Source organism: Apodemus sylvaticus, chromosome 19, assembly GCF_947179515.1.
Source record: "Apodemus sylvaticus chromosome 19, mApoSyl1.1, whole genome shotgun sequence".
Lineage (NCBI taxonomy): Eukaryota > Metazoa > Chordata > Mammalia > Rodentia > Muridae > Apodemus > Apodemus sylvaticus.
The window spans coordinates 43015338-43026732 of record NC_067490.1 but is presented as its reverse complement, the minus strand read 5'-3'; the positions used below and the strand labels follow the sequence as shown (position 1 = coordinate 43026732).

At 45.4% G+C, this 11395-nt stretch overlaps 1 protein-coding gene and 1 pseudogene across 1 annotated transcript; both read left to right on the top strand.

Annotated features, from left to right (window-relative positions):
• Positions 1-4602: 4602 nt before the first annotated feature.
• Positions 4603-6090, top strand: LOC127669204 (sperm motility kinase 2A-like). The gene has a single exon (XM_052163084.1). It carries the CDS (start codon positions 4603-4605, stop codon positions 6088-6090), a length of 1488 nt encoding a protein of 495 aa, XP_052019044.1.
• A 2953-nt stretch (positions 6091-9043) lies between these two features.
• LOC127669203 (dual specificity protein phosphatase CDC14B-like) lies at positions 9044-10661 on the top strand (annotated as a pseudogene).
• Positions 10662-11395: the final 734 nt, after the last annotated feature.

Genomic DNA, 11395 nt, shown 5'->3' with positions numbered 1-11395 from the left:
TGTGAACCTGAGATCCTGTGTGTGTCAGAGCTCTTTGGAGTCATTCTGCCTCCGGGACCCTGAAATCTGAGTGTGACGAAGCTTCTGGGACTCTGGGATCCTATGATCCTGTGATCCTGAGCCCCTTAGAGCACCTGGCAGGTGATCTTCCTATGGGTGTTGTGGGACTGGTTGTGGAGGTTTCCCCCAAGTCTGCTCAGGGCCCCAGCACAGACACAGTGGAAGTGTAACCCATACCACTGTCACTTGACTTTTAGATCTTAGCCATTCTGATGTTGTCAGATGGAATCTCAGAGTCATTTTGATTCATGTTTCCTTGATGAGTAAATATGATGAACATTTTTGTAAGTGCTCCTCAGCCATTCCAGATTCCCCTGTTTTCTTTTTTCTTTTCTTTTTTCTTTTTTCTTTCTTTTTTTTTTTGTGACAGGGTTTCTCTGTGTAGCCCTGGATGTCCTGGAACTCACTCCATAGACCCGGCTGGCCTTGATCTCAGAAATCCACCTGCCTCTGCCTCCCAAGTGCTGGGATTGAAGGCGTGCGCCACCACCACCAGGCTGATTCCTCCGTTTTCAATTCTCTGTTTAGTGCTATATCCAATAGTTTGAGTGGGTTTGTTTGGGTTTTTGGAGTTTAGCTTCTTCTTGAGTTCTCCATATATTTTGGATATTAGCCCTCTATCAGCTGTGGGATAGTGATGATCCCTTTCTAATCTGTATGCTGTTGTTTTGTCATCATGAGAGTGTCCCTTTCCTTACAGAAGCTTTCAGTTTCATGAGGTCTCATTGTTTTTATTATGTTTATATTTTGGGGAATTTTGTCACCATTTTGCCCTTCTAATTTTTGTTCTTCTAGGTTTTCTTATTTATTATAATTTTTTGTTTCTGTTTTGGCTTTGTTTTGGTTTTAAGTTTTGGATTTTTGTGGTTTTTCAAGGTTATAATATCTTTTGAGAATTTTGGACATCCATAGAATGTATTTGGAACCTATTTACTCCTTGCCCTTCCCCAACTCCTCCCAGGTCCATTCTCACCACCCACTAATTCATGTATTTTCATTTGTAAATAGCATACTGTCATATGTTCCTGAATATGGGGGCATCCACTGGAGTGTGGTTGACCTACCAGGAACCAAATCCTTAAGTACAATGACTCTCTCTTTCCTAGATTTCATCAACCGTCAATGTTCCCACTACGGGTTAGTCAGGGCAGAGTGCTTGATTTTGTGCAGATGTCATGCTGGTGGCCACAGCTGTTGTGAATTCATGAGTTTCGTGTTCTTGCTTTTTCAAGAAGAAAATTGTCTTAGTCAGGGTTTCTATTCCTGCACAAACATCATGACCAAGAAGCAAGTTGGGGAGGAAAGGGTTTATTGAGCTTACACTTTTACATTGCAGTTCATTACTAAAGGAATTCAGGACTGGAACTCAAGCAGGTCAGGAAGAGGAGCTGATGCAGAGGCCATGGAGTGATGTTTCTTACTGGCTTGCTCCCCTGGCTTGCTCAGCCTGCTCTCTTATAGAACCCAAGAATATAGCCCAGAGATGGTACCACCCACAAGGGGCCCTCCCCCCTGACCACTAATTGAGAAAATGCCTCACAGTTGGATCTCATGGAGGCACTTCCCCAACTGAAACTCCTTTCTCTGTGATAACTCCAGCCTGTGTCCAGTTGATATTCAAAACCAGCCAGTACAATTGACTCCTTGTCAACTTGACACACAAACACAACACAATTAAGCCTTAACCCTTACTTTCTTATTCATCCCCAAGATCTAAATTACTTTAAAAGTCCCACAGCCTTTGCATATTAAAAGTTCAATCACTTTAAAATGTCCAATATCTTTAACATTCAAAGTCTTTTAAAAATTCAAAGTCTCTCAACTGTGGGCTCCACTAAAATGCTTTCTTCCTTCAATCACATCAGGGCACATGTGACATATCAGGGCACAGTTAAAACCAAATGCAAAACTCAAACTCCAAATGTCCAATGTCTGGGATCCAACTTATGATCTTCTGGGCTCCTCCAAGGGCTTGGGTCACTTCTCCAGCTCTGCCCTTTGTAGCACACACCTTGTCTTCTAGGCTCCAGCTGCCTGTACTCCACTGCTGCTGCTGTTCTTGGTGGTTATCACATGGTACTGGCATCCCCAAAACGCTGCTATCTTCTACTGTAATTAGGCTTCACCAATAGCCTCTCATAGGCTCTTTTCATGGTGACAAGCCTCTGCTCCTATGCATGACCCCTTCAAGTCCTGGGTCATCAATTGCAACTGAGGCTGCACCTTCACCAATGGCCTTCTGTGGCCTCTCACTGTGCCAAGAGCCTCAGCTGCTCTTCATGACCCCTTCACGCCTTCAAAACCAGTACCATCTGGGTGACTCTTACACAGTACCAAGTCCAGCCACAGCACAAAATATAACCGTGGCTATCTCTGGAACACACTCTCTGTGCTCTCAGAAACCACTTCCAAGAAGATTTCATCTCAGTGATGCTGGTCTCTTCTTAATCATTGCTAATTTCTTAGCTCCAGCTAACCAGCATTAATAGTCCCAGTAACACAAAGGTTTGCTTTAGTGGTTCTGGTATCTTGTTACTCACAGCTGATTCTTCATCCCCAGCTAACCAAACCACAGAGTCTTCACAATCAAAACATGGCCACTGTAAGAGTCTTTAATCTTCCCTCTGAAATTTCACAAGCCAGGCATCCAGCATTTGCACTGTTCTTAACATTGTCTTCCAAGATCCTACAGAACTTTGCACCAAGCTCTTAATATTCGAATGGCTTTTCTAGCTCAAAGTTCCAAAGTTCTTCCACAGTCCTCCCCCAAAACATGGTCAGGTTGTCACAGGAATTACCCCAGTAGGCTGGTACCAATTTGTCTTAGTCAGGACTTCTATTCCTGCACAAACCTCATGACCAAGAAGCAAGTTGGGGAGGAAAGGGTTTATTGAGCGTACACTTCCACATTGCAGTTCATCACTGAAGGAAGTCAGGACTGGAACTCAAGCAGGTCAGGAAGCAGGAGCTGATGCAGAGGCCATGGAGGGATGTTTCTTACTGGCTTGCTCCCCTGTCTTGCTCAGCCTGCTCTCTTATAGAACCCAAGACTACAGCCCAGAGATGGTACCACCCACAAGGGGCCCTCCCTTCTGACCACTAATTGAGAAAATGCCTCACAGTTGGATCTCATGGAGGCACTTCCTCCACTGAACCTCTTTCTCTGTGATAGCTCCAGCCTGTGTCAAGTTGACACTAAAACCAGCCAGTATAGTAATATTTTTCTCTGGCCCTGTCAAAACTCTGGTTCTTACACTATCTCTATTCCCATTTACCATGTTAGTACCTGAGCCGTGGAGGAAGAAAGAAAGGGAGGTAGGAAGGGAGAGAGGAACAGAGGAAAGGAGGGAGAGAAAGGTACCATGTAGACATCCTGGCTCTTGTTTGAACACTTTGTTAACACTTACTCTCCAGGTTTTGACCAGTTGCGGGTTTCTGTGTCATTGCACAAAGAAATTTCTCTGAACTATGAGAGCTGCACTAATCTGAAGATTTGATGCAAGGACCTGCTTCTGAATGAGAACATGCCATTTTTGTTCTCTAGAGTCTGGGTAGCTCACTTAATCATCTAATTCCATGTTTGTACTTGAAAACTTCATCATTTCTGTTTTCTTTACAACTGAACAACATTCCATTGTGTGTAATACCACATTTTCCTTAGACACCAAGGCTGTTTACTGAACATGGAGGAACAAGTGTCTCTGCGGCAGGAACAGAGTTCCTTGACTATATCCCAGGAGTGGGCTAGCTGGATCACATGGCACATCCAGTTCTAGTTTTCTGAGGAACACGCACACATGTGTTTACAATGGTCAAACCTCTTCTATCCTCCCATGTGTAGTGTGTGTGAGTGTTTCCATCCCCCACATCCACTGACACCACCATTGGGGCCTTAGACATCTGATTTGAATCAGATGAAATCTTAGACTAGTTTTAGTTATCAACTCCGTGATGGTCAAGGATGCTAAATAATAAGATTTGTATTCATATCTATATATTTCTTATCAATTTCCAAGTTTTCTGAGAAAAACCTTTTCAGATTTCTCTCCCAATTATTCCACTTATTCAATACTTTTTCTTCATAATATTTTGTTTAGTGCTTTGCATATTCTAGGAAATTTGATGAGTATGTTATATTTTGTTTTAATCTCTAGGTTTTTAGCTTTTATGTAGTTTTGATTGTTTGGAGTTCATTTTTTGGTTTTTTACATTTAATATCATATTTCTTGGATATTGTAATTGTCAATTTTTTAAATTTCTTTTATCATTTATCTATTTCCTTGTACCTTATTCTTCTAACACAATCAGTAATATTCATTCCTAGTGCTGCTGAGCTGTGCTGCTAAGTTTGAATTTGGATTTTCTTGGCTTTGTTTGTGGTTTAGCTTTTCTGGATATCTGCTCTGGTTGTCATGTTTGTTTGGTTTTAGTTGTCTGTTTATTTACTTTTCATTATTTTAATTTTCATCATAGCTTTCTTTCTTCCTTTCATTTCCTTTTTTTTTGTTCCTCTTAAGTATCCTTTATACTTTGTTTCCCGAAATGAAATCTGGGAGTGAAGAGGAATCAGAAAATCTCAGATCTGATTCCAGCTTCTTTGAAGCAGAGAGTTTCCACTCTCAATACAGAGTTTTAAACACCATCGGCCATGGAGGCTGCGCCACAGTCAAGCTGGCCAAGCACCGCCTCACAGGCACTCCTGTGGCTGTTAAAATGATTGACAAGCAAAAGCACAGGCACCATCCCGTCACATCGGAGGTTGACATTATGACCAGGCTCAATCATCCCAACATCATCTCCCTCCAACAAGTCATCCAGACTGAGAAGACTATATACCTTGTGATGGAGTTGTCCAAGGGGGAATCGCTGTACGATTACATCCATCATGCTGGCCCCCTGCAGGAGGATGAAGCACGAACAATATTTAAACAAATATTGAGTGCTATAAGCTACTGTCATGACCTGGGTATCATCCATCGCGACCTGAAACCTGGGAATATAATGATAGATAGGAAAGGTGTGATAAAACTTATCGACTTCGGGCTCAGCACCCTAGTGAATCCGGGGCAAAAGCTGAACTTTCACTGTGGGACTTTGCCATATGCTCCTCCTGAGATTGTCCTTGGGAGACTCTATGATGGCCCCAAGGTGGATATATGGGCTCTTGGAGTGGCTCTGTATTATATGACTGCTGGCAGAGTGCCATTTGATGCCGTGAAGGTCCCAGAGCTGCGGAGACAGATATTGTCAGGGCAGTATCCTGTCCCATCTGGCATATCAATAGAACTCGATGACCTGATTAGTATTTTACTGTCTGCCAACCCAAAGCATAGGCCGACGGTTGCAGAAGTGATGTTGCATCCCTGGCTGACAGAGGATTCGGAGGGATTCCCAGATCCTTGTCAGGAACTGTTCCACCTCAAGCCTGACCCAGCAATTATAAAAGCCATGGGACACCTAGGGTTCAAAGCCCAAGAAATAAAAGAGTCTTTATTGGAGAGAAAATACAACGAAGCTATGGCCACTTATTACTTCCTGCGAAGACAGGCCCTGCAGGAGTTTGGCATCCCAACCCGTGCCCAGCCCATGAATCTCTTGATGACGCCCTTCCCTTCCCTTCATGATCCTGATTCTTTCCAAGTGGGACGAAGGAGAGAAAGCGAATCCACATTATGCTTGACCTCCTCCACGAGTGAAGGCTCTGTCTCTGGCCAGAAGGCTCTTCAGGGAAGACAGAGGAGAGGCAGTTGGCCTGGCATTCCTCCAGGTAGGACCCTGCAGACCACACCCACAACGAACCAAGCTGACAGCCATTCTACCAGTGTCCCTTACGTGACCGGCAGCTCCAATTTGACCATAGATCACAACCCCAGTGCCTCAGCAAAGGACAAGACTGTCCCAAGCAGGAGACACAGAGGCTTTAAGTGGTGGAGAAAGAAGATAAGTAATGCACTAAGAAAGTTGTGCTGTTGCATTCCATCCCAACAGCAACCTCACCTGGGGGAGAGGAGGGTCTCCCCCCAGAACTGAAACCAAGCGAGGGCGTCTGGAGAATAGGCATCCGGCAGAGCCCAGGTACATTTCTGTATTTGAATGTATCTATTTTACTCCAGTCTGTGTGAACTGGCAGATTGTACTTCTGTTTGTGTATATGTTACGATGCATGGGAAGGTAGGTCTAGACACTGTGGGACGTTGGTTAAATTGAACCTAACAACAGATCTAGCATCCCAGAAGGCATCTCATGTGAGTATTCTGCACGTTGAACTAGGAGACAGAAGCTGGGTACTGACCCTGCTTTGAGGAGGAAGTAGGCAAAGAAAGAGGAGTAGATGCTGAGGGAGGAGAGGGTGTTATGGGGGAGCTAGGAGATGTGGGGATAAAGTTCAGAGAGGAACAGGCAGCTTGGGAAACAGTGTGGAAAAAGGTAACCACAGCTGGAGAGATGCCCTGTGCAGCTGAGCTTCTCAGAATCCATGTGTGTTGTTGCATTTTAGAAGATCACCAGAGGATGCCGGATGCTACAGTCACAGTGTTGGAGAGGACCCATGTGTAGACGGACCTCAGGAGGGAGCCTTGTGGAAATCCATCATGTTCAGGGTTGGTCAGGCTTCTCTCATGGCCCTGAGTCCAGCCAGGAAGAAGGAAGCAAATGAAGATATCCCAGGTGGGCAGAGGCCACCTCAAAGGCATCAGTACTCAGAGCAGGGGCTGACAGCCTATCCAAAGCTGGTGGAGATAGGAGCCCCTCTGCCTACCCAGGGTCACATCAGAGACCTCCACTGTGTGCACATTCCTGCCCCTCTATATTAGAGGATCTTAGGAGTTGTATTGTGTTTGTTGAAACTCTGAGAATAAAATAGATGTTTGTGAAAGATAACCTCTGATATTATCCTGCAACTTATTTATGTATGAAAATTGGCCCTGTGGTGTTCAAAAGCCCCAGGAAGAATAAGTTCAGACAGAAAATCAACATATTTTTTAAAATGCCTTTGAAGGGACCAAGATTTCAGGGACTCGAAGGGGAAAGGGTATGAACTGAGTGTGGACTTTGGTTCCTTCTGGACCCACTAAGCATTGACAGAAGGATGAGGGAGGACATTAGGTTCTATCAGCTTGACCCACTTCCACAGAGGCAAGTACAGTTACCCTGTAAATTCCTGCAGATGTGCCATGGGCTGTATCCCAAGGTTGTGAGAAGTCACAGTTCCATCTTGACCCACAGGACAATAATTGTATCATAGAATGTGTTCACTCTCATTGTCGGGACATTTTCCTCTTTAGATCCATGGGGCAGTGTTATTCCCCTATGTCCTATCACAGGCAAGTGTCCTTCGGGAATGAGTCAGAGCTGGGTCAGAGGGAGGATGTGTGTTGGGAGAGAGAAGAAGTGATGTTGTCTGTGAGAAGACAAGCTCTTCTGACCCAGACCAGATGTGCTCTGCCACAGGGACATCACCTAATAATGCCAACCCCGAACTCTATCATACCTGACAGATTACTAGTTCCTAGACAACCTCATCTCACAGGCCCTGAAGCCATTCATGTATTCACCCATCACTCTGATGGGTCTCTGATTCCTGAGCTGCCCTCACAACATCTTTCCAGTTAGCCTGGTATTAAGCCCTTGGCTTCTTTATGTCACCAATCTCTTCAGGAGACACCCTTCTCTAAACTGCACTCTTTACCTCATATAGATTCTGCCTCAGGAGTTCTCAGGGAACAGGTGTGTGGCACTTGTGTTTGTGCATGAATGCATGTCTATGCATGCATTTTTATGTGTGTGTGCACATGTGTTTGTAACATGTTTGTATATGCACATGTGTGCATGCATGCATGTATGTGTGCATGTACATGTGTCTGTGTGTGTGTGTGTGTTGTTTGTCAGGATATATTACACTAGGAGTATCCTCTAGTCTGCCTCCACTCAGAATCCTCAGTCCTATCACTCTTGTCAAGACTCTATCACAATGTCATTTTGCTCTATTAGAATATGGCTCAGTTCTTCAGCAGCCCGCATCTCCAAACTTCTCCAAATGCTTCCCACAAACACTTAGCAAAGGTATCTGAACCATGTGTCATCAGGGATATTCCAGCATTAGCTGTGTTGCTCCACATTAGATTTCCATTGCTGTGACAAAACACCCAAGCTAATCATGTGATAAAGACAAGTTTCCTTTTGACTCACTGTTTCTGAGTTCAGAGCCAATGGGTGGCTTTATCCACGGATTAGTCCTATGGAGAGGCAGAGCATCACAGCAGGAAGTCTGTGTTAAAACTGTTTGCTTCACAGTATCCAGTCTAGGAAAACAAATAATTGTTTTTATAAACGTGTCCTCTCCTGCCCTTAAGCACTGTGTTCATAAATGAGCCAAGCTACTTCTAAGGTGAGGGATCTCAACCTGCAATCCCTCTCCAAAGGCCCCCTCTGCTAAGTGCTGTGTAGACGATGGGAAGTTCTCAAAACAGGGAAGACTGCAGGGTTTTTAACACCCCTCATCCAAATTGATAAGACTCTCTTTCAACATTTCTAAGGTTGTGGTATGGAAGTCCTGACTTAGAGATCAATATGGGCTGCACAGTGTGATCCCAAGTCAACAAGAAGAGACGATAGTTCAAATTCATAACTGGCATGCAAAGACTGAACCACATCAGCCTCTGTGGGCACAGTCCCATCAACATCCCTCACCATTGCCCACAGGGAAAAGGAGAGGCATGTGCATAGTAGAGGAGTGGGCGGTGCTTTCTGCGGATGATCCCACTAATACAATATTCTGAGCAACTGCTCCTGGGGGTCCCCGGGAGCCGAGGCCCGCTGAGCTGGGAAGCCAGGGCAGCAGCATCCCAGGGAGCACGCGCCTTGCTCCAGCCACCGGCTAGCACTGTGGGGCCCCGGGGATGCAGGCGGCGGGAGACGCAGTGCGAGGATCCGGGCCGGGTTCCCGGGCCATGGTCGCGGTCCCCTGACGGCCACGGCCGCCTCCATGAAGCATAAGAGCGAGCAGCGCTCGGCTTGGGCCACCGCGCCCCCCTACTCATGCCGCAGCTCGTCCTCCTCTCCCGGAGTGAAGAAGAGCCACAGCTCCACGCCGCAGGAGCTGCACCACCTGGAGCAGGACGACCTGTACCTGAACATCACGGACCCGCCAGGTCCTTCCCTTGCCCTGCTTTCCAGATGCTTTGGAGTCCTGAGATGAGAGGGCGCAGGGACCCCTCTGATGGCCGAGGTGATCCGAATCGCCTTTGTTTTGCCATTCTCTACAGCAGACCAAAGGGTGCATCAAATGAACATTATTTCAGCATAGATAACGAGTTAGAGTATGAGAACTTCTATGCAGATTTTGGATCACTCAATCTGGCCATGGTTTACAGATATTGTTGCAAGATAAATAAGAAGCTCAAGTCCATTACAATGCTGAGGAAGAAAATTATCCATTTTACCGGCACTGATCAGAGAAAGCAAGCGAATGCCGCCTTCCTTATCGGGTGTTATATGGTTATATATTTGGGAAGGACACCAGAAGACGCGTATAGAACTTTAATCTTCGGAGATACAGCTTATATTCCTTTCAGAGATGCTGCCTACGGAAGCTGCAGTTTCTACATTACACTTCTCGACTGTTTTCACGCAGTAAAGAAGGCAATGCAGAATGGCTTCTTTAATTTCAACTCATTTAACCTTGATGAATATGAACACTATGAAAAAGCAGAAAATGGAGATTTCAACTGGATAATACCAGAGCGGTTTCTTACCTTCTGTGGGCCGCATTCAAGATCCAGGCTGGAAAGTGGTTACCACCAACATTCTCCGGAGACTTATATTCCATATTTTAAGAATCACAATGTAACTACCATTATTCGTCTGAATAAAAGGATGTATGATGCTAAGCGCTTTACGGATGCTGGATTTTATCACCATGATCTTTTCTTTCCGGATGGCAGCACCCCTGCTGAGGCAATTGTCCAAGAATTTCTGGATATTTGTGAAAATGTCGAGGGTGCCGTTGCAGTGCATTGTAAAGCTGGTCTTGGTCGAACAGGCACTCTGATAGGCTGCTACCTCATGAAGCATTACAGGATGACGGCAGCCGAGAGCATTGCCTGGCTCAGAATCTGTAGACCTGGCTCAGTGATTGGGGCCCAGCAACAGTTTCTGGTCATGAAACAATCAAGCCTCTGGCTGGAAGGCGACTATTTCCGTCAGACGTTAAGAGGGCAGGACCCCTCAGAGAAGACTTCTCCAAACACCTTTCGGATGTTGATGACATTTCAATAAATGGGCTTGAGAATCAAGACAATCAAGAGCCTGAGCCGTATAGTGATGATGATGAAGTCAGTGGAGTGACACAAGGAGACAGACTTTGGGCCCTGAAAAGTCGGAGACAGCCGAAAGCCAGCGCTATCCTCCTCACATGTCCCCTAGCTGTGCTGACCTCTGCACTGTGTAGTGTTGCCATCTGGTGGATTGTGTGTGACTACATTCTTCCCACCCTGCTGTTCTGTCTTGATGGCTTCAGAACACAGTAGCCATCTGGACCCTTTGACAGATAGTTTGCTGTCCTGGCTCCTTGGAGGGAGAGGAGGAGGAGGAGTGCTTTGCAGCAAATGCCCATGCTGGCCTTATGTCCAGCCATCTCAAGGACTAAGACAGTCTTACGTTAAAGTAAAAAAAAAAACAAAAACAAAAAAAACAAAAACAAAAACAAAAACAAAAAAACGGTGACTGGCACTCCAGGGAAGACTAGGAACAGAAAACCCCCCAAAGGATTTAGCCAATCGATCTGAGAACAAAGCAGACTCTGCAATGGCCTTAGCTTCTTTCCACATAAGAAGTTCATTTGATGAAGAAAATGTCACTGGCCTCTCATCCACTCACTGCCTCCGGGTTGTGGTTGAACCATTTGAGGGCCTGACTCTCCCTTTTGTAATCTCAAGTTGGACAAAAGCTGCTGTTGTGAATTTAGTCTCAGGTGTCAATACCCTGTCCTCTGCCACCAGAGAGCTGTCTGGTGAGTGTGGTGCAGGTGTGTTCCTGTGATGGCAATCATGTTCGCTGCTGGCCTCCAGAAGAGTGGAGGATCTGATGGAGAGCTTTTAGGTATTTATTTTTTTGTTCAGCCTGTGACCCTGACTTGCAGTTTATAAAGATGAACGAGGTGACCATCCCCCCAGTGGAACCCTCCATCTTAAGGTATGAATTGGTCCAATCAGCTTCACGTTCCTCTTGTTAATACTGTTGTGATGCTTACTGCGTGAAGTACCCAAGCTGCTTGTTTTTCACCAAAGAGTGCTTTATTAACAATCTGTGAACACTGCTTTTAAACACTGTTGCATGT

Bases quoted from the DNA above. Each gene is read 5' to 3' on its own strand.
- LOC127669204 (XM_052163084.1), top strand. From the start codon at position 4,603: ATGAAATCTGGGAGTGAAGAGGAATCAGAAAATCTCAGATCTGATTCC.